Source organism: Dinoponera quadriceps, unplaced genomic scaffold (genome assembly GCF_001313825.1).
Source record: "Dinoponera quadriceps isolate SergipeBrazil2010 unplaced genomic scaffold, ASM131382v1 scaffold781, whole genome shotgun sequence".
NCBI lineage: Eukaryota > Metazoa > Arthropoda > Insecta > Hymenoptera > Formicidae > Dinoponera > Dinoponera quadriceps.
This window is the reverse complement of record NW_014555039.1, coordinates 381,694-409,362: the sequence shown is the minus strand read 5'-3', so window position 1 is coordinate 409,362 and position 27,669 is coordinate 381,694. Positions and strand designations below refer to the sequence as shown.

General features: G+C 44.3%; 3 protein-coding genes across 5 annotated transcripts in view; 1 reads left to right on the top strand and 2 right to left on the bottom strand.

Annotated features, from left to right (window-relative positions):
* The window catches only part of LOC106742899 (dynein heavy chain 12, axonemal), a 28,786-nt gene extending 17,330 nt beyond the window's left edge, over positions 1–11,456 (bottom strand). Inside the window, exons 1-11 of the mRNA XM_014616256.1 lie at positions 11,316–11,456; positions 10,757–10,930; positions 8,584–8,942; positions 7,870–8,116; positions 5,955–6,386; positions 4,670–4,880; positions 2,855–3,128; positions 2,271–2,651; positions 1,312–1,405; positions 528–682; positions 166–451 (exon numbers count right to left, since the gene is read on the bottom strand). Of these exons, the coding sequence (XP_014471742.1) occupies positions 166–451; positions 528–682; positions 1,312–1,405; positions 2,271–2,651; positions 2,855–3,128; positions 4,670–4,880; positions 5,955–6,386; positions 7,870–8,116; positions 8,584–8,942; positions 10,757–10,930; positions 11,316–11,456 (2,754 nt within the window). The remainder of the gene's footprint in view (positions 1–165; positions 452–527; positions 683–1,311; positions 1,406–2,270; positions 2,652–2,854; positions 3,129–4,669; positions 4,881–5,954; positions 6,387–7,869; positions 8,117–8,583; positions 8,943–10,756; positions 10,931–11,315) is intronic.
* A 1,531-nt stretch (positions 11,457–12,987) lies between these two features.
* On the top strand, positions 12,988–21,181 carry LOC106742819 (allatostatin C-like). The gene is made up of 3 exons (XM_014616104.1): positions 12,988–13,202; positions 15,758–15,884; positions 20,431–21,181. The coding sequence occupies exons 2-3, from the start codon at positions 15,768–15,770 to the stop codon at positions 20,593–20,595; spliced, it is 282 nt and encodes a 93-aa protein (XP_014471590.1). The 5' UTR covers positions 12,988–13,202; positions 15,758–15,767; the 3' UTR covers positions 20,596–21,181.
* Positions 21,182–21,874: 693 nt separating this feature from the next.
* The window catches only part of LOC106742860 (DNA ligase 3), a 35,134-nt gene continuing 29,339 nt past the window's right edge, over positions 21,875–27,669 (bottom strand). For all 3 annotated transcript variants that reach the window (XM_014616183.1, XM_014616182.1, XM_014616184.1), the window contains exons 16-19: positions 25,433–26,107; positions 25,261–25,355; positions 24,416–24,506; positions 21,875–22,119 (exon numbers count right to left, since the gene is read on the bottom strand). In XM_014616183.1, the coding sequence (XP_014471669.1) occupies positions 21,973–22,119; positions 24,416–24,506; positions 25,261–25,355; positions 25,433–26,107 (1,008 nt within the window). In that variant the 3' untranslated portion in view covers positions 21,875–21,972. The remainder of the gene's footprint in view (positions 22,120–24,415; positions 24,507–25,260; positions 25,356–25,432; positions 26,108–27,669) is intronic.

Genomic DNA, 27,669 nt, shown 5'->3' with positions numbered 1-27,669 from the left:
TCAATTTTACCCCCTTGAGCATTAATTAATTTTAATAACTTTGATTAATATGTAATTTAACATTAGTTTTAATGAAGTTTTGGAAAAAAATAAACGCGCGACTTACGATTCGCGACCTTGCCGACTCGCTCTCAAGAGATTAACCGGGATTACCCGGGGATTTACCTTCGTCCACTCGTCGATCGTCGATTGGACGCGAAGAAGCAGCGCGTAGAACACCTTGACGTCCTCCTCGATGAGTTTCACGAAGGCTGAGCCTCGCATCATCTGGAGCTTGATTATGTGCTCCTCAAGAAGGGTTAGCACGTCGTCCAACTGCATCAAGATTGAGACCCTGGTGTCCTTGTACGGCGTAGTGGTGAAGATGATATCGTCCCATTCGCTCTTCATCTTCGCGAGCGAATCCTCGAGCACCAGCTCCTTCGTCGCGCTGCTGCTGATTATCTCGTATCTGCAACACGATTGCGTTTCGTTGAGCGACCCGTCGCGACTTGTCGAGTCTCGGCCGCAGATCGGCAGCGCGGTACTTCTCCAGATCCTCCAACAGGTTCATGTTGATTATCTTCCTCAGGGTCGTGCCGGCGTCCGGCGTCAGGTCGAATTCCGCGATCCCCGACATGTTGTCCCAATGCAGCTGCCGCATCGCCGGATTGCGGAAGATGGCCAACAACGGAATGTATCGCTGCGTGGCGAAAATCAACGCGAATAAAATATAAACGACGTTCTAAATTTCAAACATTACGATATTGTCATGAATTATTTTCTAAATAAAGGCAATCGCTCGAGCCAATATTGGCCATATCGATATTGATTTCTTTAACATATCTCGTAATGCTCTCGGAACTAGATTTATTCGACTCTTATTTTGATATACCTGAAATTTACGATATTTTTTTTTTAAACACTTAATTTTTTCAGTCATTATTGTACTTTTACTTTTTTCATTGTATGCGAGTGCAAGTGCAACTAATTATATAATTTTCTATTTCGTATTTTGCTCCAAAGGAAATACTGATTTATCGTTTACTTAATAAATAATAATAATAATACTAAAGAATCTAAAATAACGTCAAGTTGATACGAGAGATTGTCCGTCATCGTTTCCCGTCGGATTCCGTTTCAAACTACGCCATTGACTCGACCATTACATATAAAAAGGAGACTCACGGGACCTCCTCCTTCACGCAGATAAAGAACAATGTTCGAAGATAAAAAAATGTAGACGAAAAATGAAGTCAATAGCGATCGTTTGCTTCGGAAAACTTCTTAGTGGCTTGATATAATAACTTCAATTTCATTTGTCACCCTTACCTTGAACCATTTCCCGTTTTCCATCAGCTGATAGCAGAGCTTCTGAGGCGACGGTTGCTGAAAAGGATCGGGATCGTCTACCAGTCCTGCAAAACTAACGAGGAACGACCGATAACGCAGGCGCAACAGGTTCGCGCGAGGATCGCTCGATAAACATCCGGACTGTTTTCACTTCGGAGCGACGGGCGGGGTGACGTAATTCAAGCGGTTTTATTCACTCGCCGGCTTTTAGTACTTCCCACATACACATCCATCAGCGACAAGGTCAACAGAATTCCACGCGGAACGCGAAAGTCGGCGGATCAATGGGGAAAAATTTTTACGAGACCACTACCGGCGAGCGATGCAAATCGAGAGGCACGACCGTGCCGTTCTCGTTCTATCCCGTGGTTCACGCTGCGGTGAAATCGATCCGGATACGCTTCGGCGGAATCCTCGTATCGTCCACTCAGGAAAATGATTTAGTAATAGCAGCTGAGTCTCATTAGCTAGTTCGAACTTTGGTGTCATCGCTAAAAGTTGACTATTCGAGGTAGAGTATAATTGCTCCGAGACATAACTTCATTAGCCGAAATTATTAGCGTGTGTAGTTAAGATTAGTTAAGTTGTGCTCTTTCTCTCTCTCTCTCTCTCATTTTTTATAATATAACATTAAGTTAAGTAAGTAATTAAACTTCAGGCAAATCAGCCTATACTAATATCTTAAGATCTTTTTTTAAAAGAAAAAGCAATAAATTTCTATTTGAAAAGGAATATAATTTTACTGTTGTGCGATCTAGCTAATATTTTTTGCTGCAGCGCCTAAATTCAAACAGCCAACGGATTTAGCTGTGATAGCAACGACATTGACTGTTCCCATTTCAAGGACGCATTTTGGCTGTCGCAACTAGATTTCAGCTCCTATGGCTAATTCTTCCTCCGAGTGCCCTTTCGTTCCGGTTCGCGCGTCGGGTCGCGACCTGTACGGATAATTCGTCGCGATCTGCATTTTGATTCGCGTCTTGAACAGTTTGTAGCTCCGATTGAAGTCGATCAAGTACTGATTGATCTTGTCCTCGATGTACTGCACGTCGAGGTACTCGAAAGGCCCGTCCAGCCAGAGGGCGCGATCCCGTTGCCACTGGTAGGCCTTGTAGATCAGATGATAAAACGGCAGGATGTTGTCTCTCAGCTCCTGGATGCGCGGATATTGCGTCAACGGGAACTGAAAAAGCGACTCCTCGGCGTTTATCGCCCGGGCCCGCTGCTCCATGCGTTCCAATTGGCGCATCATCTTGCGCATATCCTCTATGTAGTCCTTGACGCGCTCGATGTCGTCCATGTCGTCCATCATGACCAGCCTGAGCCGTGGAGAAGGTGGGTGATGATTTCGACGGCAGGATTGATTCGCAGGATTGAAAAGGAGGGATTTGAATAACTCGCAGGATGGATTGTTGGCGCTCTTGCAAATATAAATAGCGGCAATTCAATTCGGACGAACTTCTCGCATCTCAGCCTCGTGCGTTATCGAAGTCCGACGTTGACGGATCGGTGACTCTCTCACCTTGGGAACATGTTCTCCACGTTCGCGTTCAGCACCACTACCTCCTCCTGTAGCTTCTCCTCCAGCTCGAACTTCATCTGCTCGTACATCGACGAGCTGCGATCGAAGACCGGCTTGATGCGCTTCAGCCATTGCACCGTCGTGTTGTTCAGCTCGATGTGGGACTTGCTGAGGCTGGTCATCTCGATCAGCGAGCCCACCATGCGCAGCGAGAGCGTGATCTTCTCCTGCATCTCCCGCATCAACGTCGATGTCGCCATCAGCATGTACTGACCTGGAGGACGCGATCATTGATGGGATGACATCGATGAGATCGCGAACGCGCGACGACGAGTTCGTTATCTTTCATCGGGCCGAGACTCGACTCTCGTCGAGTTTCTTGTCGAATGCAGTCAACAACGAAATCACACGGAAGAATCCCCAAATATTTCTCTCCGTTAACCCTTTGTTGCGCAAATTATCCCGCTGAAGATATTTTCTTGAATTTTAGTAGAGTAAAAGTCTCCATTATATCGAGGCTGACCCTGTTACCGGGAGAATCCGATTTTTCACTAAATTATAAAAGGTGGTCGAATATAGCACGATGAATTTTATTCTGAAAATTGAAAGTATTTAGCATTTATGCCGTGTATAGTTTATCATTAAACATTAAATTCTCTTTTCACAATTAAAGAATGTTCTCAAATCACTTGACTTTAATTTAACTCTTTCTTCAGCTGAATATGCTAAGCATGCACATAAATTTCTAACATAGCCGTGTGTTAATTTAACATATTGTGATTGCGTTATTTGAAGATGTATACAATTGAATTCAACTTTGTGTTGAAATAATATATTTTATATGTAAATATACGTTTAACATGCGCGGAAACGCGCGTCTCACTCCCGCGAAAAGACAAAGACGGAAAGGAAAGACGCGGCGACATTGACGACGAATATTAATTGGAGACCGCTAGAAACTTGAAAGTCACTCGGTGATATGTGTCGGTTCGGTTACGTGAAACTCAAAGTTACGCGAATCGACTGCACGATAATGGCGAGCCGTTCTCGGTCATTCGCTTGCGCTGCTTGGCACCCTACGATCATTTACAAGTTTTACACTCATTTTTCCTCGGTAATGGTTGCCATCTTGTTAATCTTTCATGTATTATTTTTGTTATTTCACTTTACTACTTAATACATTCATTTTGTGTTAAATTACCACAAAATTAACACAAAAATTTGAGTGGAACGTTTGGGACATGTGAGATTTTTTTAATTTAACGCAAAATTTTTTACTGTGTGTATTCTAATCATTTTTTTACGAAAGAAAGATAGATGTCGGTGATAAAATTCAATTCGCGTACGTAATAGTTTGCAATCAATTAAATGATCAATAAGTTGCAACATAAATTGTTTCGAAAAAATAGAAGAATAATTACATATTTATGTTATTCATACAAGTCTTAGGAATATAATGATACCAAATATGTCATATAAATTAATTAGAAAATATGTCAAAACATAGGAAAAGAGAAATAGTCTCATATATAGGACACTATGTAACAACAACAAATGGTTAAAACAGTCATTAAATAACTTCGACGTGTTTCTAACACTTCGAAAGCACGAAAACAAGGTTGCGAGCATCTCTCGGTAGAAGCATACGCGAAAAAAGGAGAAGCTCCTAAATTCTCTTTGGCGAGATTTTAGCGAGGCAGAACTTGTTAGTTAGTTAGGAAGGAGGCAATGAACCTCTTGCATCGAGTTAATGTTACAAGCGCGGCTAAGAGGGAACGATATACGCTGAGCGAGTAGAGGGAGAGAAAGGCTCACCGAGCTCCAGCATTTCCTTGGTGGTGCGCGGGACGTTCAACGCCCGGTCCCTCAGCCTCTCGAAGATGTTGCATATCTCGACATTGTAGTTCCAGTGACGCTTGACGAGCTCGTCGATGACGAGTGCGCGCAGCTCGCTCGCGTAGGAGGCGAGGCCGCGTTTCGCGGCGACCTGATGCAGACTCATTGTCGACAGGTACTCGTTGTCGGGCTACAAACGTTTTCTCCCGTAGCGTTCTCGTAATTTCCGGTGAACGTGATAACTCCGTTGAGAAGAGCTTTTCGCATACACGAACGATCATCCGTGCGTGAAACGCTCGGTGATCGGATTTTCTTTCCAACTTAACACTCTTAGCGCCGTCGTCGACCGATCACGGGAAAACTTACGATTTGCTGGCCAAACACCGACTTCGTTCGCCGCTCCGCGAGTTTTCTCGCGTTTTCATAGTTTGGAGAGAAATTAAAATGGAAATTGGACGATGTTAACAAGCAACGATATATTGATTCTTCTGCTCGATTATTAACTTAGCTGAATGTGTAAAAAATGTTTGCGCTTTAAAAATGCCGTACATAGAGAAAATGAGGTAAAAATTAGCACAAAATTCTGTAATGCTGGACTGTATCGGGTTTATAACTGAAATAATGATGTGTATTGTAATTTTTAATGATATATTTTATTATGCACATCATTAAAGATTACAATACATATAATAATTTCAGTTATAATTCCCGGTATGGTCCGCCATTATAAAATGTGGTAATTTTTACTGTAATATTTTCTCCATGTAGCGATGCTATTCAAAACTTATTGTAAGATAACTTATTGTAAAATATGTAATAAAAATATTTTAAAAATTTAATGAAATATTTAAAAAAAATATTTTTTTTAATAAAATAATATTTTTATAAAATATATTAAATCTCTTTATTTAAAAAAGTCGTGGTGACGTCCTTTAAATTAGTTTTAAATCTCTCTCTCTCTCTTTGACGTGATAACTATATAGTTTCGACTTAAATTAGATTAAATTAGATTAAATTAAGGTTTCGGACAGCTTTGCAAAGGTACCCTGGGAACGCAAAGGGTTAGGTAAAAGGCGCCTCTACCGGATAATTATACAGATTAACAGCCGAGCTGGCGCGAGGGGTAAAGACAATCGGGGAGCCCTTGCGAGGCCCTCGGAGTCTCGTGATGCCCTCGCCGAATGCGGGCGCACGCGACTCCGCCGGAGAGCCGAGCTCAACTGCAAACTCTGTCCGCAACTCGAGGGAAACAAATTACACCCACCATGCCGTTGATATCGCGTATCCGTCGATTGAAGTCCTCGACTTGCGCGACGCATTCCTCGAGGGAGCGCTCCTTCTCGGTCTGCTCGACCGCATCGCGGTGCGCGTCCGCCCGATAAATGTCGCCGAACCGCAGCCGCAATTCCTCCACGTAGTCGTTCAAAGGTCGGAAGATGTCTCGCAGGAGCAGGTCCAAGCGTTGGTGCGCCTCGTCCAGGTACCAGTCCGGCGGCGCGGCAAACGGCGACCCGTAGTCCTCGTGACTCGCGCCGGTCATCCCGACGACGCGGCCTCGGATTCGCGCCCATGATTCCAACGGCGGCAAGTGCCGCGCGAAGCGCGCTATGTTGTCCACGAGACGGTGGAAGACCTCGTGCAGCTCCGGCAGCCGCGGATTCACGAACAGATCGTCCTTCTCGCACTTCAGCTCAAACTGCGCCCTCGCCACAAGTTCGTTTATATTGTAGTTAAGGAAAAAAAAATGTTTCTTTAGTCGCCGGGAAAACATAAGAAAAAAAGCTCTTTCTTGCGAAAAATTGCTACTTAGATTCTCTTGCTACTTCGATTTTTGCTTATCAATGGTGCGTCAATGAGTCTGCAAAATGCAGTGAAATTTTATTTCAAGTTTCTCTTATATGTTTTCCTTACGATAATCGAGAGATTTCATTAGTAGTTCTACGTATAAAAATATTAAGGTGAGACTGTTGAAAAGTGAATAGTTTACGAAATATTTCATGCCTTGTAATGAAAAATATCAGGATAAAATGTAGAATACTTCGGAAAACATATATAGGATGTCCCAAAATTCAAGCAAGAAGTAATTTTGATAGAAAACACAGGTTTATTATTAAAAATTATAAATTTTTTATTGATTCAAGTATACAGTATAGGGTAATGTATGGAATGGCATATCGGGTAAATGGCCTCCACGGCTTTGCTGGCACATACGCACTCTTTTGTTGAAATTTTCCATGACTGTTTTGCACAAATGTGGCTGAATTTCGTTGATACAGCGCTCAATTTCCTCCTTCAAGGCGTGGGTGGTCGTGGGCTTGTTGGCATAAACCTTAAACTTCAAAAAATCCCAAAGAAAAAAGTCCAACGGCGTTAAATTGCATGATCTGGGCGGCCAATTCTGATCACCAAAACGGGAAATTACACGACCAGGAAATGACTTATGCAGTAATTGAATTGTTTCTCGGGCTGTATGGTATGTGGCACCGTCTTATTGAAACCACATGTCGTCCACATCCATATCTTGCAATTTAGGCACAAAAGACTGGATTATCATGTCGCGATAGCGAGTACCGTTAACTGTTATTGCCTGACCAGGCGCATTTTCGAAGAAGAATGGTCCGATGATGCCTCCAGCCAAAAATTCGCACCAAACAGTAACACGTTGTGGATGCAAGATCACTAATTGATCCAATCTCCCTAAATTTTTTAAATTAATCTCTTCACAGTTGATGAAGTTAAATCACTATTCCGACCATATTTTGTACGAAAATTGCGAACTGTAGCTGCCAAACCTTCATTATTTTTAAAATATTGCTCAACAATAAAAACGCGTTGTTCTTTCGTGTAGCGCTTCATTTTTGATAACTCTGAACTGTCAGCTGTCACGCTGTCTTCTTTTTTCGTTGGCAACACTTTACCGCACAAATGGCGCAAAATTCAAATCTTGCGTGAATTTTGGGACACCCTATATATTTCGAGGAGTTTACCTAGATATTTTCATACCATTTCGTAGAATGAGCAGAGAAATCAGTTTATGTTAAAAAATGCGTATGATTCCATTAAAAAATAACAAAGTTACCATTTCATTTACGAAATCTTACAACTTTCGTCTGCAACTTTTCTTCGAATAACGTATTCCTTTAATTAGTTTGTAACACTTAGCGGCTGGCTAGGTTTACCCGTAGCAAAGGTATCGCCGTGGAGTCGCCGAGGACCGTCAGGAGACGCTCGATGGTGACGATCACGCGGTTTACTATCTGCAGACCGAGCAGCCGCGTAGCGCACTTGAGGAAGCGCAGCAGTACGTCCATCGCGACATCCTGGATGTTGCGACGCTGTGAGACCGTTCGCACGATCCTGCTGTAGTAAGACGCAATGACGACATGTGCACTCTTCTTCAGGTCCGCCTCGACCGAGTCCAAAAATCTGCGGGATGTCCTTTGCTTCAATCGTCAAGCTCGATTAGCCGATTGATCCCTCACTGAAGGATGCTCGCCATTTCGTCGAGGAAGTTTCGTGTTTCGCTCAAGAACGAGGACGTGGAATCGAATATATCGCGACGAAGCGTTCCCACACACACTCGTACGTTCGAAGTTCGCGACACGGAAGATGATGAAAATGGGATAAAATTGTAGAATTCTTTCTACCTCCAATTGGAAGAGGAGGTGCGACGGGTCGGTTGAAAATTCAAGTTGTTAAGAATTGAGCGAAACGTCGCGTCACGTTGTAACTAATAGGTCAGCAGTCCGTCGGCGAGAACGGCGAGAAACGAAGCGGCAGAGGGAAAAGAACGATATCGCGCCGTCCTGGCGAATGATAATTATCACCGGCGGCAGCAGCGCATCGATTATTCGAATTAATAGCTCAGTAAAGAGCATTACAATGTTACGTACCTGTCGAGATCGAGGAAGTTGAGCCCGCGATACCGCCTGATATCGCAGAGCACCTCCGGCAGCAGCAGCTGCGCCTTCGCGACGATGCTTCTGATAAGCCTGTGCGACAAGTGATATTGTTTGGCGAGCGCGCAACGGTTCCGCTGAAATTTCGCCATCGACTCCGTGCGGCCAGGATGCTTGTACGGCGCGACGATGCCGTTCTCCTCCTCCTCCTCAATAGCTATTATTCGGCGTATCGCCATGCGCCGCATCGTCTCCCGGTAACGCTCCTTCATCTCCCACATCTGCTCCTCCAGAAAATCCGCGTACTTGCCAGGCGACCGGCCCGCTAACTCGCGAATTCTCTCCTCCCATTCCTGCCAGGGGTTGTTGTCGGTCGCAACGGAATTTTTAATTATGTTAAAGATTTATACATTACTCTTACTATTACTTCTCGTGTATTTATTTCTCATTCTTATATCCCAACCAACTTTTTACACATATTTTATAAGTTACTGTATAATTTTGTCAACGTCTTATTTAAAAGTATTATTTGTAAATTTTTTATAACGTATATCTCATCCCTGTGGGATATATGGTAAAAATGCAAAGGGCCTATAAAAGTTTTTCTATAAAATATAAAAAGTAAGTATTTCGTATTTCCAATTGTTTTATAGTAGTAAACAATATGCCGTTTTTATTTGTGCAGTTCATTTGCCTTAAACATAATAAATAACACTTGATAAATTAAATTTTCCTTAGACGCGGCGTATATACTGGAGTTATCCTAAGCAAAGAGGTTTTAGTAAATGTTTGTCCGCAAATGTTTGGTTTCTGAGATATAGCCTACAAAAAATAAGAGCGATGAAGGAAGATATGTAGTGACAAGCGAGTTAAGAATACTGATACAAAACTTTTTTACCTGTTTCGAAGATAATAATATTAATTATTTGTAATTTTGATATTTCTGTAAATAAACTAGATTAACTGCTTCTATCCAACTATATAGAATCCAACAGGTATGCGACAGCGTTAGAAATATTGCAATAATAAAGCAATATTCGAACGTGTATGCGCGTCTCTACTGCACAGATGTCAATTGTACATTGACAAGGGAGGTAAACATTTTTAACAATTTTTATAACAGTATGTCTAGTTATTTATTTGAAAAACGATTTAATGAATAAAACATATATTTTTTAACTGAAATTGCTACGCAGAGAAAAAGATTTTTTTGGATTTAGTATACATGTTTGTTTGATCTGGGTTTGTTTAATATAAATAACATAACTTAATATCAAATATCATTTTATTAAATATTTTTGTTAAATAAAAATGTTACATCATCAGAGTAAACCATGTTGTTTGATGAGAAAAAGGAGAAAATAACTTTATTTAAAGGAAATAATATTTCGTTTTCAGAGTAAAAAATAATTTATTTTATTATATATTAAATATTGTTCCAATGAAATACAAAAAAAGTTCTTTAATATTTTTCTAATATAATATTTTTTATTTCAAATAATTTATTGTTTAAGATGAAAATGCAAAGAAATGTGTTTGATTTAAACATATTTATTGCTTGATAAACTAAACTCTAAATTCTATTTGTTGGATCAAACATTCATTTGTTTACCCTATTCCAAAAGACAAATTTGTGTTTCAATTGAAGAAATTTGATTACATTCAAAGAAATCTTTTTCTCCGTGTACATCTCAGAAACTAAGTGTTTGAAAGGACATATATTTACTAAGACTACTATTTACTTTTCTACTCGTTCTTTCATTACAATCTATCCTATAAATTTGTCGGTGGAGTTCAGTTCTCTGTATATATCCAGTTTGGAAACATATCGGAGGAGCAATTAGAGCTGGAATATCGGAGAAATCTGGTCCAGAAAAATCGCGTACCCTCCGACAATTATATTCGCATTCGGAAGAAATAGGAAAGTTCAGTCAAACATGAATAAAAGTTGAAACACGAATAAAAATGAAGTAAATAAATAAGAGAGATAAGCAAGCACAGTGTTCTACTTTCTGCTCTTTAATAAAAAAGAATCCTCGTGCTACGATTATGAAACAGGTGTTGTTTTATGGGGAAGCTGCAGGGATCCCGAAAATTAGAGAGTCCGCATAAATACGCGTCCTGCGCGGGATTAATGGATAATAATGAATTTTGCAGTGCGACCTACCGGAAGCAGACCGGTAATGGGCGCATTTTCGGCGGCCTCTTTCATTCGGTTAAAATAAAAATCCTGCGATCGCGTTATTTCGCACTCGGTCGGGCGGATATCGATCTCGCGATGACGCATCTTGGCTTCCACCGACGCCGCTTCCAAGGCATCCTGCACTTCTTTCGTGAGTAGCTGGAAAGAGTCACAGTGAAATCGCACATCATCGACATATGATACGCGTGTAAAGGACGTAACAAAGAGATTCTATCGCTGCACGGAAAAAAAATTAGCTCTCACAGCTAAAAATCAGTTGTCTTTATAATATACAACACAACGGAAATTTAGTTGATTTAGTGGTGACTAATTTCCTTTGTCCCATACCTAGTTTTTAGCTCCCACAGCTAAAAACTAAGTTAGGTTAAATTTCAATTGTATTAGACGAAAAGCGAAATTGTATTATGCAGCCAAGTCCTTTTTACCGTTTGTGCGTAAAATTGCATGAAATTATACGTCAATTCTACGACCACGTGCGGAAAGACACGCGTGATTTTAATCGATCGATCCCCTCACGGCTTACTTTATCGAGCTTGAAGCGGCGCAAGCCTCGACGTTCCGCATCATCTGAGACGGTCTTGACGACGTCAGGCGTAGATGACCATTCCTTTGTCGCATCGCTCCCATCGCGAGAAATATCACGATAGTCGGACACTCCGACCATATCGGTTATATCGGTCAGGATATAACGGACATATCAGGTAAAACCGCCCAGATCGGAAAACCTTCCTTGTTTTTTCGCCAGTCAGCTCGCCGCGGCTACGTTCACGCGTCTGCCGCTATTTCGTGCGATATCGCATTGAAGAAGATACGAAATATACCTGGCGATCTGAACATTGCAAACGCACGATTTTCCGTGTCGAGTGAATGTTGCACCGTCGATTCCTCGTCGCGAGAAGAAACATCGAGGTTTCCAGTTGGTGATGAGTGATTAAAAGGAACGAGCACTTCGCTAATTACGCCGCGGCGGTCGGCGGGATCGTGTTCTTCGGGCGATCTCAGACTTCAACGAAATTCTAATCTCAGATTTGATTACAAGGGTGTACACGACGACAACACTAGGAGCTGGAATAGCGCGATAAGTGACCCCATGGCATTCACCCCTTACGGGGAAAAATTGTCTTCAAATATAAGCTGGGAGGTGGGAGAGGTGGGCTCTGATTAAAAGAACATTCTCGCGTGTTGCGCGCACGTAGTGTAACGCTATCGGATTTCTCACACCGAGTTTTTCGAAGCGAGCGAGAGGGGGAGGGGGAGAGAGAGAGAAAGAAAGAGACAGGGAGTTGGGTTTGCGATATAACAGCTCGACGCGGTCGAGTTGGTTTAAGCATTCCCAAGCGAATTAATGATTAACACGTTTTCAGCTCATGTCGCGGGATCCGCGATACCGCTCAAAGAGAGTAATGGTCAAACTTATGCCGCTGTTCGTAATTAGCCCGCTGCATTCCCCTCAACTACGGACACGCGCGCAATAACGCGCGTTCGCTCGGTCTTTTCTGTAATTTTCCGCCGTAATTTCGTTCGCATGTACGTCCACGTAATTCCCGAGCTTTTCTCTATTTCTTTTTTCTCTCTTGCCCCTCCTCCCCCTCTCTATCTCTCTCTCTCCCTCTCTCTCTTGCTCCGTTTCTCTTTTCCTCGAAGTAAAAGGGAGCGTAATTGTTAAGATACCTGGAAAAGTGCCGACTAAACGGACGGAAGCGCGAGAACGCTTCGTGTTCTCCGCGGCGCAAAGCGTAAGATGCGTACGCGCGATCGATAATTCGTGCGAGATATCTAATCGCACCGGGCGACAACGAGCGCGAACCTTTCGGAGAGAAAGAGGGAGAGGAGAGAAAGAGAGAGTAAGTTAACGAAAGCCGGCTTCTGCGTCGGTCGTCTCGACACCTCGATCTGCACCTGCCGATTCCTCTTTAACGCGCAAAAGAAATGCGGAAATGCAAAATCCGCGGCGGAAAGGCGAGATCCCAGAAGAGGACTGGATTTACGCACGCTTGTGGATCGCAGGAAACGCATACAGCTGAGACGGAAAGAGAGAGAGAGTGAGAGAGAGAGAGAGAGAGAGAAAAAGAGGGAGAGAGGGTGCAAGAGGGTGAGGGCGTGGGTTCGAGGGTGGGTTTCCGCTACCGCGCCACCATCCGCCAACGGCAGCGTGACGGGATATAAAGTGGTCGCGTGCTCCAAGCTCGGTCACTCTGTCGTGGAGATATCAAGGCGACGCTCCTCTTCGGTAGCGAGACACAAGAGAGAACAGAGAGAAGCCGAGAGAACGCACACTTGTACTAAACCGTTTCGTCGTAATCGCCGCCAACCAACACCGCTAACCACCCTTCCTCCCCATCGCTCATCCTTCCTGAGGCTGAGGCGCGGCGACGAGGGCACGACAGCCGGTACCAGCGGTCCACACGAGGTACGAGCTCTCTCTCTCTCTCTCTCTCTCTTTATCACGTTCCCGAATTCCCGCGCGTTTTCGCTTACGCCTTCGCTTCGTCCACGTACGCGAGTCACGTTATATAATGTAGGACTTTCCGCTTTTCGTATCGAGCATACAGACAGAAAGACAGGTAGACGGACAGACAAACGAAGACAAATTGGATCTTCTATCGGCGATTCGGCTGCAATAAAGTCAAAACACGTAATATATGCGACACGTGAAGAGCTCTCGCGCGGAAAAAAGTAATTAGATCGCTTCACTATGTGCTTTGAAAGGGAAGGCGAAATCGTGAGCATGACCACGTACGATTTACGGCTACTTTCGTGAATTAATTCGGAAGCAAGACTCGCCGAATCCAAAGAGAGAGATATCGCGATTCGCGCCTTCCGCCGCGGTCTGCACACGTTAGCGCGCCAGTAGAAGAAGACGCGTGCGGCCAGACGTCGTTCTCCTGCGACCAAGGCCTGCACTCGCAGTTAGAAGATGCGGTCTCGATGTCGCGAACCAATGGACAGGTCGTGTAGTAAAGATGAACTATTGCGAGAGACGTTTTTCTTATCTCCGACTTCATCTCTGTCGCGATTCTGTCTGCTCGAGGAGAGGAGGAGAGACATGTCAAAGCAACGAGGAAGTTCTGAAACCTTCATTCTCGCGAAGTCACGATTTCGTAAAATTGTGTGAATTAAACCAGGCTAATTGTTTTGTCGTGTTATTACAAGAATCGTTCAATTTTCGGGAAAAAGGTTACGCTTTCATGCTCGGTTCTGCTTTATAAATTTATAAATGCGTTGCCGATATAAGCTTCTTAAGAGGAGGATTATAGAAATCCTCTTTTCGGGCGAGCAAGCGTATAAAACCGCCGGTTCGCCGGTTTAATTTCGCTAATAAACTATCTCTGTCTGACTCTTCTCGTGTAATGTCGCTTTTGACTTTATCTGATGAGCGCGACGTAATATTCGAGCCGACAGGAAGATAAATGCACCCGCCTGCTGGCATATTTCTCGCGTGACCAAATACGCGAACTTGCGTTAAGAACCTTGACGAATCTCGCGCAATCGAAAGATGGGAAGTTTCGCGAATTTTGGAACCAATATACGCCAGGATGCTCTTGTTCACGGATATAAAAAAGTTTCTTCATTCCCCCGCTTTATAAGCATAATAAATGCGAAGTTTCCACATACAGAGGAGGCCGAAACTGGTTAGTCAATTGATTATTTCTGTTATTTCCTAGCAGATTACAGAACCATACGAGCAAGTAGGGATTTCATAAACATCTTTGACACGTTTGAAATCTCTGCTCGCTCGATTCTGCAATCCGTTAGAAATTATCAGAAATAATCGATTACCAACTTCCCGATTAACCAACTAGTCCCGGTCTTCCCTACGAAATTTCCGGAATCTCGGCACGTTAACACGTTTACATACTAATCGGGCGGATCTTGAGAATTTTCAGCGGCGCGGAAGCAGCCCCGATCTTCTATTCTCTACCCCTCCCTGCGGACCAAGCGGCGCATTATCTCCCGCTAATTATCATATTTTTCGCGGTATCACAGAGCGGGAATGCGAGTATCGATATCCGCAGTGCCGCTGGGTCTCAATGCGCGCTCGAATTATCACGATGACCTTTCTAATTAATGAATTAAATTCGCGCGAAGCGTCGNGCCCGCCGCAACAATTATCTGATCACACGGTGGCCAATAATGCGTCGATTGTCCCTTCAATTAGCGGATTGTGTAACAGACCACGGACGAGTTTGGCACGCGTGGGCTTCGTTTCTCATTTAACCGATCCCCTTGTATTTACATCTCCGGCCCGACCTGAACCCGCTTTTCGCCGACACGCGGCCCGTTCGCCGATATGTCTCCACGAAAGACATCGTTACACGCGTCACGTCTCTCTCGCGTCCGTTAACACTTTAACGGCCGCTCACACAACATGTGTGATAGCCGGAATAACTGCTACTGTCCGCTCACACAACATGTGTGTGATGCTACCGCCGTAGAAAATATTGCCGGCTCCTGGCGACATTTGACTGCGTAGACGTGCGGCCGTTAAAGTGTTAACGGAAAAGGGNGGGGGGGGGGGGGAGGCCTTATTTTATCGTCGGAATCCGCTTACTCGACGCGATCTCGCGCGTCTTCTCCCGCGTTTTATATCGCTTCCCTCTGTCTTTTATTCACACCGCGCACCGCGGCAAAACGTGACAGATCGGGCGCCCGTAATGATAAAAAGCGATCTTAATCGCTAATCGGCGAAATTTTATCTTCGAGAAAATATTTCCCGCCGTCTGGCGATCCCGGGATCCTCATTCGAGGTCTTATGCAAGATTCACGCTGCCCCCGATGCCTCCGACACACACGAGGTCCGGTATCCGATAGGAGAAAATAAGAGTTTTCTGGAGGCCAACGTGTTGCCAGCTGGGAAACCCTAAGAAGTGGCATCTCCTATTGGATGTCGGACCGTCGCACGTAAGGGCATCGGAGGCGGTGTGAATCCTTGCATTGAACATCCGATTGTTCTCGCTCTCGCAGGTGCAACAAGATGCCGTCGGTACGAAGCGCGATTGCACTGGCGTTGGTGCTGTTCCTCTTTGCGGAGTGTTCGCGGGCAATGCCGGCTGTGGACAAGGATAAAGACAGGCTTCTGAACACCGTGGACGTAAGTATGAAGGCGGCAGACCCCATGTCTTCGTTTCTGTTACTCTAGATTGTAGATTGTATAGATTTTATTATTGTAACGCGGAGAAAAAAATTATAGCGAAACCATCGTTGCTGCTGCGATAAAATTTAATTGGCGTGAGCAAATTAACACAGCAAATTACTCGTAACTAGAGCGGAAACAGTTCTGTCGCCAGGATAGAAAATATTTCACCAAGGGTGAACTCGTCCCTGGGACAAGTTAATTTGCTGTCAGAATAAAATAGCGCTTTCCTGCATTTGTTAATTTGTGCTTGCAGCAAGATAACTTGTAGATTGAAATAGTCCAATTGGTATTCTTAACAGATTGTTTTGCTGTCCGCACAATAACTGACAGATTTTTCCGCGACAGCATAAAGTTAGCTGTTAACCAGCAAACTATTTTTCTCCGTGAAGTCTGACAGATTATTTTTATAATCTACCGGATTATGATATTGAAAGCGTTGTGCCACATCCATACGATCTCTCAATTGCATCGTATCTTCTTTATCATTAGCTCTCTGTTGCATCATACGTTACGTCGTCCCGCGTAAAACTTTGAGAAAATCGACGAGTCGCCAAAAAGAACATAGCAATTTTATCTTGACCGTCCAGTTTACCAGCGATCCAGAAAATCAACGAGGAACAATCCGTGGCATTCGGTTACATGAGACCGCATGGTACCTTTGTTCCACCGTCACGGTCGCATGTTCTTGCATTCCCGGCAGGGAGGAAAGTCGCCGACGAGTCAACAAAGGAAACTCCCAAGTTTGCAGATGCGTCATGAAACCGATGCAAATTTGCGAGGCCGCGGGCGACATTTAAAATCTCCGGCGCGTGCTTTTCTCTCTCTCTCTCTCTCTCTCTCTCTCTCTCTCTCTCTCTCTTCATCTTGAAAAAGGGATCGTCTTTAGAATTGTTTGTCTGCAGCGTAATTATTTTTTTAATTTGCTCAGTCGAGACTGAGACCCGGAAGATCGACGTGCATCACGAAAAAGCCCCATCGGTCGGCCGTTTTGTTTTCGTGACACCGCAAATTCACGGGGGTCGGGCCGTTTTCCCAGTATGAAATCATTCGTGGAATTGGCCGCCGTTAAGATAGGAAAATCCATCCGAGACCTCGTCGGAGCTCTTGCACGCGTGACTGAGTCGGCATTCGCGAAATAAGATAGAATAAAATTCAAAAAAGCGTCCGTTCGCTCTCTCCTGTTTCGAGGCACCCGACTCGACCGGTCCGGCGAACAAAATGGATACGGCGGGAGGTCCGTGACAGCTGTCAAATCGCGAGTCGCTCTGCAAGGGTCGTCTCTCCGTTTTCCATGTTGCTTTGTAATCGAACGTGGAGGCGAGAAAGACGAGCGCGCAATCGATTCAGCTCGAAGATATCGTCTTCGCGAAATAGACCGGAGAGTCGCTTCGCGATTACGAAATCCGCGAGGCGACGAGCGACAGGCGCCCTTAAAAATGCATCTCTTATGCGAACGTTGCGCGTAGATAAAGAACGGTATGCAAGTCTCGAAATTTTTATACTAGGGAGAGAAAGGGAGAAGGAGGAGAGAAAAAAACACGGGGAATCGTTACGACCCTCCGTTTCGTAAGAACAATCCTGCGATCTCGCCTCGCGTCCTCCGCGCTTTCCGTCGTCGTTCCGTTGCCTTCCCCTTGCGTCTACATTGCGCAATCCCCTTCTTTCCGTTCTCATGTCTCGTTTTCAGTGAAATTGCAATGTTTGCGTTCAATTTGTGCATTCCGCTATAAACTCTTTCGCATTCGATAAAAATATAAACTCGCCCGACGCCAATCATGACTGCGCCAAGGGAATCGCGTTAAAAACTTGGCGTTTACGCGTTTACGCACCGTGATCGCCGTCTCTCTTTCTCTCTCTCTCTCTCTCTCTTTCTCGCGGCAAATTAAGGTCAATCCGTTCACATGCACGCGTGAATGACGTGTGGAAATTCGGCGTCGGTGAAACGAAATATCGTTTTCCGCGATATGGTAATAAATGGACGCGCACTCGAACGCGTCGAATCGTTCGACCGCCATCGTCATCGTCTCCCGCCGTCATCTCGCGTAGGTGCCGACGTCGACGATCAGGAAGTATCACCGAGCCGATTCGTCCCGCGTGGCGAGGTGCACACACACACACACACACACATAGACGTGAACGACCTTTATTCAACAAACCATGCATTGTTTTTATCGCATGCACATTGTGTTATTGAATTGATTTGTAAAAGGATACTGCGTCGTTCTCGTCCGCCGCTGCGGTTGCGTCGTGCTCGTCTCGCTCTCTGGTTCCGCCGCGAAACAGGACTGCGGCATAAAGAGAGCTTTATGAAAATGTTGATGCTCTCCCGATGCTTTCCATCTGCGACGCGAAATAAACGTTCGAAGAAATTGCATCGCGCTCGCGGCTGTTCGCGTGCATTGCGTAACTGCACGTCCCTGAATTGCAAATGAGACGGACGAAGGAAACGGAGATACGGAGCCCCCTGTCTAAGCGTCAAATCGAGGCGAAGAGGCCACGAGGCGGTAAGAAGGGGGAGAAAGACGGGGAGAGATAAATAGCTAGATAGAGAAGAGAAGAGAGGAGGAAAGCCAGCCCGTCCATCTATCAGGCACGACAGTGGGNGGGGGGGGGGGGGGGGGAGAGAAAACGTTTACGAGAAATAACACGTTCGGCACCGCCGTATATAATTCGGCTTTGAGTTCCGTTTTATTCGAAGCGCGAGCCCGATCGCCGCAACGGCACGCCGTCGCACCGTAAGAGTAAATCAAAATCTCGGATAAAGGTCGTGAGAAAGATCGAACGGCGGAAGTAGCATGCGGAAAGGGCACCGATAAATTTCCCCGCTCAACCGATAATCCGTCAACGGCAATCGGATTTTTGCCGGCCTTTCCTGCACGTCGTTCCTCAACGAGTCCCTCTCGTTGAGCTCCCTCGAACGTGCCTCGGTCTTTAGCACTTTGATACGAATGAGGAGGCATCAACGGCGAGATACGGGGTGCTCCGAGGGACGATTGACTCGCTCGCATTTTCGCGTGGAAGCCTTTCGACCCTGCAAGCCGAGATGGAAACGGATTCTCTGCTTCTAAGGTGACTAGGTAAAAGATCCCATTACCGAGGTTAGAAAAACGTATCCTGATGGAATATATCGATATAAAGATTATTTTCGGATTAACATATTATTTTACATCAATATTTAGACATTGATTACAATATTCGAATTTTCTCGAACGTTTGTACTGACGAATTGAGCCCTCTTTTTTTGTTGTTACTCGAGAGAAATGTTTTGTTGCTTGAATTACTAAGCCTTTTAGAAAGTACAGTAAGGATATTACCGAGCCTCTCAATTACTCAGAGAATGAGACTTTATACCGAGTTCCGATAACCAATTTATCGAATATAATACTGTGTACCTAACGGTATTTTAAGCGCAATTGAAGTTAGGTGTATCTGAAATGATACTGAAAATTCGACGGTAATCGGGTTTCTTCGCAGTCTACGTGTATTTAATTCACCGGATTCGGTAAATAAAATACCACATATGAATTGAACTATTTTGCCATTTTAACTTCCACTGTGTTGTAGAATAAAAAGTTTAACCGACAGGGCTAAAATTTCGACTCGGGTTTTCGCAGGCACTGCGCGCCGCTCGACTATTCGAGCCTGTTTCCCCGAGTTACGGTATGTGGGATCCTCAGATCGGGAAATTCTCCCTTGCGAGTTGCGCGAAATCGCGAGTACCAGCTGATTCCAATGGCACTTTGCAATTCGCCGGTCGCTCGCCAACCGCCCGGAATTGGGGGACGCCGGCTCATTTGTGATATTTTGCTCGGAAGGATCGGCCGAGGATATTCCTGCGTATTTTTCTTTTGATACAGACCGCTCGCTCGACCGTGTGCTTATCGCATTAATTCGCAATTTCGCTTAATCGACACCCAGCACCTACCTTACGCGCGAATTACGATGCAAGGCGGACGCGACCGAATGCAATTACCGGCTACATCATTTCGCCGTTTATCGTCGACGGAAAAGTGAAATAAATGTCAATCGTCGGACGTGTAACGCGCGACGTGTGTCGTGCACAATAAACAGTTCTCGCCCGCGTTTGCGCCCCATTAACACGCCGTGCTAAACGACGCAGGCGTCCGCGCTCGTTGTAATATCGCCCCGGGTATTTCTGTCTCCGTTGATCGAAAATTAATGGATGATCATATGGTATTCTTTCGGACGAACGACCGTTCGTTTCGGCGACGACGTTCCAATCGACGCAGCCAAGTAGACCGGAACGCGGCTGCGCTTTCAATCATTCAACTTCAGCAACTCTCATCAACGCATATTCGAAAGTTAAGAGACGCGTGTCGTAATTCACGTTAAGGTTACACGGAGGAGGAAAGGTATTATTAAACAAAAGAAACTTTTACTCGTACATGTACACCTATCTGCTTCTCTCTCTCTCTCTCTCTCTCTCTCTCGGCGGGAACATGTCAGCCTCCTAAAAGTAGCACGTCCGTAATTGTTCCAGCTGATGGACGACGACGGTAACATCGAGACAGCCCTGATAAATTACCTCTTCACCAAGCAGATCGTGAAGCGGCTGCGCAATCAGCTGGACATCGGCGATTTGCAGCGTAAACGCAGCTACTGGAAGCAGTGCGCCTTCAATGCGGTGTCCTGTTTCGGCAAATAGGCGCTCGCTCGACGAGGGAAAGAGAAAGAGAAAACGAAAGAGTGTGAGAGAGAGAGAGAGAGAGTGAGTGTGATGCTAGAAAGAAGATCATGTAAGATGAGAAAGAAACAAAAACCTTCTTCGTCCTATCGCGATTCTGTCCGACTTTAGGCAGCTTTTTCATGCGATTTTCCAAGTAGCTGCGAAAATGATTTCACTTTCGTCCATGTCCTCGAGTTCTCCGCGGCGATTTCTCCTCACTGATATAATCTCACGATGTAATCTCATTGTAAAGAATGATTGCGAATGACGATTGGGTAATTGGGAGTAAGACGGCGCGTAGGAACGCGGCGAATAATAAATAATACAACACACTAAATGAACCTGTCAAACGCGCCTACATATCAGAGGACACACGTGCCAAGTCTGATTATATTCCGATTATATTTCTCTCTCTTCTGCCACCACGTTGTACTACTCACCTGTCCTGTACCTTGACTCATTGTTTGTAACGTCGATATGTTCAATTAATGTAATCGTTCGTTGTCGATGTCTCGCCTATGTATGTCAGCGTGCCGTGTCTGTTAATTATTAAAAGACCGTAATTGCCCCGATTACGAAATATTTTTCCTCCCTGTCCCCTCGTCAATCGACTCCGATCATCAAAAATACATCAATCATAAGATATGCACGAGAAAAATTCTCATTTGCCACGTTGGATTCATTTTAAATTAACGTTACCCTCGCACGTTGAACGCGCGTGTACGATTATCGCGGCGGCACTTACGGAATTGAACTCGCTTAATTCGCTTAATCAGACAGCGTCGTTACGTCCAACTCCGTCCTTAGCTGTTTGTAAGAGCCTTGTCTTAAAGCTCTTATTACAAGAGAACCGGTCGGGAACCGCCTCTGCCTTCGCGGAAATAATCTCGATAATTTGCACATACGTTTCGCGCACCGGCATTTCGAAATCACCGGGACGGAAAACGGCGGAAACGCGCGTTGCCGTTCGGTTCAACCGCAGAAACGATGATGCGGGCTCGTTGATGCAAAATCATAATCGAACGAGAAGCCAAACTGCATGATTATTCGCAGCCAGCGTGAATGTCAAACCGGAAGCATCACAGGGACAACGAGCCAAAAGTTTCGCTTCCACTTCGCTCAGATAGCGCTGAAAAATTGCGCTCGTCCTGTAACTACTAAGGTAAGGTCTGACAAGTCTCGACGCCATTATGCGTGCACGGAAGTGGATACGAGGGACAACACGGTGTGTTACGAGGAAAAGGAGTATCCGGCGGGACACTTTTATTTAATCTCAATTAGAGAGAAATCGTACAAAGTAAATGTCGTGCGTCGCGCTACCTGATTGCTATGTATAATTTATTCCTACTGACTTGGTTATCGATGTGTGCAGGGACACTCGCAATAATCGCCCGCCAGCTCCACCGCGTGCGAGATCTCGTCCTGCTTGGCCGAGCGCGCGATCGCCTCCTCCAACCAGGACACGCTCACGTGCTTGACAGTCTTCGGGAAGTCCGTGAAGTCCTTATGAATGAGAGAGAACGAGAGGTCTTACAACCGTGCCATCGTTTCAGCGAGCATTAACGAACTCATCGAACGCGTTCGAGAGGAGACTCGGTTTCCTTTCCCATCCCCATGGCGAGAGCCACACACGGGAAAAAGAAACCATTGGTTTCTCGTGTCGTCGATGTGTAGCATTTCGACATATTTTCCGAGAGAAATGCGTGAGGATAATTGGAAAACTTCTTCGCTCGCGTGCTCTCTCCCCTCGGCACGGCTCTCTCGCGCTTTTATCTGTACATACTCGCGCGCAACATGTATCGTGCCGTGACAAAACTATGCGAAGCGCCCACACCTCTCCCGTCCCACTTTCAAGAAAATGTCATCCCTTACCTTAACGAGGCAAAGGTCGAGCCATGGATTGACCTATTTCATTTAATTCTACTTCGCATCCAGGTAATTACTAATTATTAAGAAACTTATTCAATATAAATATCTATATATATATACGAGGGCAGTCCGATAAGTACTTAGCCTACAAAAGAAAAACGAAAATTTTGGAAAAGTGGCGATTTATTTCTCAACATAGTCTCCTTTTAGCTCGATACACTTGACCCAGCGATGCTCCAACTTCTTTAACCCATCTGAAAAATACGTTTTCTCGAAGTCTGCAAAGGCCTCCGTGGCGGCGATGACCTCCTCATTCGATTCAAATTTCTGCCCGGCGAGTGACTTTTTCAAGTTTGGAAACAAAAAAAAGTCGCACGGGGCCAAATCTGGAGAATACGGTGGATGGGGCAGCAGTTCGTAGTCCAATTCGACCAATTTGGCCGAATGAGGAGGTCATCGCCGCCACGGAGGCCTACTTTGCAGACTTCGAGAAAACGTATTTTTCAGATGGGTTAAAGAAGTTGGAGCATCGCTGGGTCAAGTGTATCGAGCTAAAAGGAGACTATATTGAGAAATAAATCGCCACTTTTCCAAAATTTTCGTTTTTCTTTTGTAGGCTAAGTACTTATCGGACCGCCCTCGTATATATATATATATACATATTTAAAAATTTCTACACAAACGCACCTGACTTTGTTATTTTACTTTTACTCTTCGCACACAAGATATATTTTTCTCTATTATTAAGCAAAGAAAGGAACAAACTAATTGAGTTATTACCAAAGCACACGTCGACGATGAATATTACAACCGGAAAACCAAGCCGAGTTCCCGACACGCTCGAGTTCGGCGAAAACGGGCGGGGACTCGCAAAATCGCAACGTTGCTTACGTAAGCAAACCCCATACGCCATATATTTTCCATATCCGTAGAGAGAGAGAGAGAAAGAGAGAGAGAGAGAGAGACAGAGAGAGAGAGGGAGAGAGAGAGAGAGAGAGAGAGAGAGAAAATTACGATGTGCAAACGACGATCGGTAATTGACATTGACGATTAATCGAGCCCGGCAACTTCCAGGATACGGAAAGTGCTGAACGCCGAGGCGGCGACAGTAATGGCCGTGGTATTAACCACGGTTAATCCAGTTATAGCCCTACCCTTGCCTCCCCTTCCCCTTCTTGTCCCCTTTCTACCACGAGAACGCGTATTAAACGTCGCTCGCCCGAGTTTTCGCAGGACTTTTTGCAAATATTTAGGCGACCGGACGGCAACGAGGCCCGGTAGTCACTTGCGAAAGTGCGGCTACGCAAGCAAACAAAAAGAACATTACGGCTTGAAATTGAATAAAAAATCTGATCTCGGTGAATGGTTCCGATAAATCTGTGTTCGAAAGAGTTCTTCTTTAAAATTCACTTCTTTTTCTACAAATTGCTGCACTGAAAACGAAAATTGCTACGTTCAAGTAAATATTTGCTAAGGAGTATTGGAGTAGTTTATTTTATTTGTATTAAATAAATATTATACTTGAATATAACACTTTTTTTCCTTTCAATGTACTACAAGTAATATTTATTTAATCCAAGTAAAATAAATTACTCCAATATTTCTCAGCAAATATTTACTTGAACATAGTAATTTTTTCTTCAGCGTATAGGTTAATATGAACGCACATAAACTGTCATAAATTGATATAAAAAATGAAAGTCGCACAGAGAGTATAAATTAAAATAATAGTAATGTTTGAACTCGAAAAAAAGAGAAATATATAAAATTCAATACTTCACGGAAGAGAGATCAAAGAGATGTACATAAGGGAGAGAGGGATGAGATATTACATTTTACATTCTATTTTTTTCAGAGAAAGATCCCTTTTTTCCCGAGACTCTCAGTCGGACATACGTGCGTTTTATCATCGAATGACTCAGAAACTCACCTCGAGGTACGTCGACGGAATTTCCGTGCAGGCGTGAATGACGTGGGTCGAGTCGAATCTCTTCTTGCGCGTCACTATCGTAGCGCCGAGCCTAGTGTCGTCTTGTCAAGGAAAGTGTCAGTTTAAACATTACGCGTGCTCGGCTTTAAATCCGCCTGGAGGGTCGGTCGAGGCCGGTGGGAGTTGGGGAAGGGCGAAGGGACAGGACAAAATGCTTCTCGTAAGAACGAGAAAAATGAACATCCTCGCCTCGCGGAAACATGGTTACAGTAAAGGGATGTTTTAGTCGGTTACCCTTTAACGCAGTGAACAATCCCCCTCGGGACGAAGATTCCCCGCGAGCCGAGCGCTCCGCGTCTGACCGTTGTAAAGCCAGACCGCAAGAACGAGATCTGATTTCTGTATTGTGCAGCAGCGTCGCGTGTTTCGTATCTCGCTCGATCGTTAATTACATTTCGCGAGCGTTGAAACGGCATGGCGCCGTAAACGACGTTCCCGCTGCGAATATTCAGAGATTACAACGCGCGTCGCTTCACGGCTACGCAACCGTTCTATTAGCGTAACCGTCGGATGCCGCGGTGTTGCTCCGGAAGTTCGAAAATCGATCGGAGGATCGAGAGAGCGAGAGAGAGAGAGAGAGAGAGAAGAGGGCAGGGACGATAAAAATTTACGAAGTTACCGCGCGAACGCGCAACCTTCGTAAAATCATTGAGCTTTTATAAAATGTCGAGCGTATAGAACGGCGAGAGAGCGCGCGGAAGGATAATACGATTTGCGTGCGTAATTCGAGTACAGCCGGGCGTGAATTATCATCGTGTAAAATAACGACGAGAAAAAGAGGATACGTTCTGAGCAGCTTCCGCGCATTCGTCCCGCCGCTGCCGACGAAGCCGGGTGCGAGACTCGCCCGAACGTTCTTCAGGACGACGACGTGGGATCTCTGAAAGAAATCTCGCGATAGAAGCTGTGTCCGGCGCCGGGCCGAGACACCCTATAACGATATACGTCATCACTTACGCCATCCTCGGCAGCCGAATTCAAAACACTCGTCTCTCCCGCAAACGATTCTTCCACGTCCGTTCCTCCAGCGGGCTGATTAACGTAACGATCCTCCGGTTTCTCCGCCTTCCTCACTGCCAAATCCGATTCCTCCTCCACCTCTTTATCCTTCTTATCTTTCTTCTTCTTCTTCTTCTTAACTACCAAAGGATCCTGTGTTTCCTTTTTAATGCCGCGCTCCAGTTTTAATCTTTTCCGCTCCGAGCGTTCGTCCGAGATGCTGTCGAAGCTGTCGTCGTGGTTATCCTTCTTTTGTCCCTTGTATTCCTCGGGGACGTCCGGCGGCTCCTCCTTGATTTTGCACTTGCGTGCCGCGAAACTCGTGGACGGCTCGTCATCGAACCAACTCGTCGTCGTCTTCTCCGGGCTCGTCTCCAGCGAGTCGAGGGGTTTCTTAATGAGAATATCTTTGACATCCGTGACGTCCTCCGACGCTCCCAGCAGGAGGCTAAAGTCCACCGATTCGGGCTTCTTTCGAAAGAGCTCGCGCAGCTCGTTCAACGTCGTGGCCGTCGACCAGTTCTTGTCGCTACGGACTCGCGTCACTCGCGGAAATCGAATGCTGATGCCGTCGGCGGTATGCACCCCTTGGTTCGTGAACTCGGCGCCCGTTACTTCCCACACCGGCTGTTTCTACTTCGCACGAGTATCAGTTAACGGCGCGCGCCGTATATTGGTAGCCGCATATATTCGCGGGTAATAGTCCAGTCGGCGCGAATAAACGCGAGTTAGAGGAAAATAGAGAGATAGGAGGGAATACTGTGCGCGCGTACGAGAACAAATGCAAAATAGCGTCGATGAAAAAGATATGTACACACGAAAAAAACGCCGTTGAATCAGTAAAATTTCCAACAGTAACGTAATTGGAACACACCTTCTTGATTAATTGCAAATATTGTTAAAACTCTCATGTTATATGTTGTTTCAATCATTTAAATATTAATTTCAATCGCTATTGAATCAATAAGATTTTCTTCAATTATCTCGTGCTGTTGGAAAGCCTATTGATTCAACATTTTTTTCCGTGCAAGAAGAAAAGAGAAAGAGAAAAAGAAAGAGAGGTAAACAGAGTGTAGAGATTTAACTCTGAAGATTGTTAACATGGTGCAAAAAATACAAAAAGGGAATAAATAAACAATTCAGAGTCAGATGTTGATGTTGGAGTAGTTAATTTACATACATTTAAATTTTCAATATTTCACAAGTCGATGGTTATATCAGTGTCAACATATATAACGCACGTCTCGACCACATTTTAGGTCATTCTCAGCGAATTACAAATTAAAAGTTTTGCACATTAAAATAACGCGTATTAAAATAATGTTTGTCTGTCGCTTTGAATATTTATATCGGGGATCGAGGTTTCCGACTGGCAGCATTTTTAGTAAACTTAAACATGATATCCCCGATGGAAATACTTTATTGAAGGTACTATGAAATCGATGAAAAGTGAAATAAAAGTTATTGAAAAATTACTGAATATATATAAAAAAGAATCATAATTTTCCTCATAAAATGCAATATCATAAAATATTTAAAAAATTAAAATATACTGTAGAAAAGTAATAATAAAATTTGGAAACATTAGATATAATAAAATTTGATTATAACTGAAAACAGCTTTTTAAAGAAAAATTGCTGAAATATCGATTAAAATAAGTTTTTATTAAAATATTAATGAAATTATAATGAAATGAGGTCACAGAAAGATTTTTCAAATACATGTCAGCAAATTTTTAATATATTTTCAATAAAAAATATTTTCATCAGGGATGTTATCTATTTTTTTAAAAAATGTCTTCTATGGTATATTTTTGTCCCGCTAGTGTCTGTATTGACAGGTTTTAGAGCCTTGTTTATGTTTTCCACGCTTTTGTGTCCTCTCAGTATACCGCACATTGTTCACTAGCTGTGCATTAGTAAGTTCTGCGCTTGATTGGACTTTATGCCACATTGTTTCTCCACTTTTTCTGTCTTATTTTTACGGACATTACATATTTAATTTGTAATTTGCTGAGAATTACCCAAAGTGTAGTCGAAATACAGGTTATATATATTGACGTGGACATAACTGTTGACTTGTAAAATATTTAAGATATGGATGTGCATAAACACACCGCTCCAACATCAACAACCAACTATTTAAATTGCCTGTTTATTTTCTTTTTTGTATTTGATTATACATCATTAGAAAC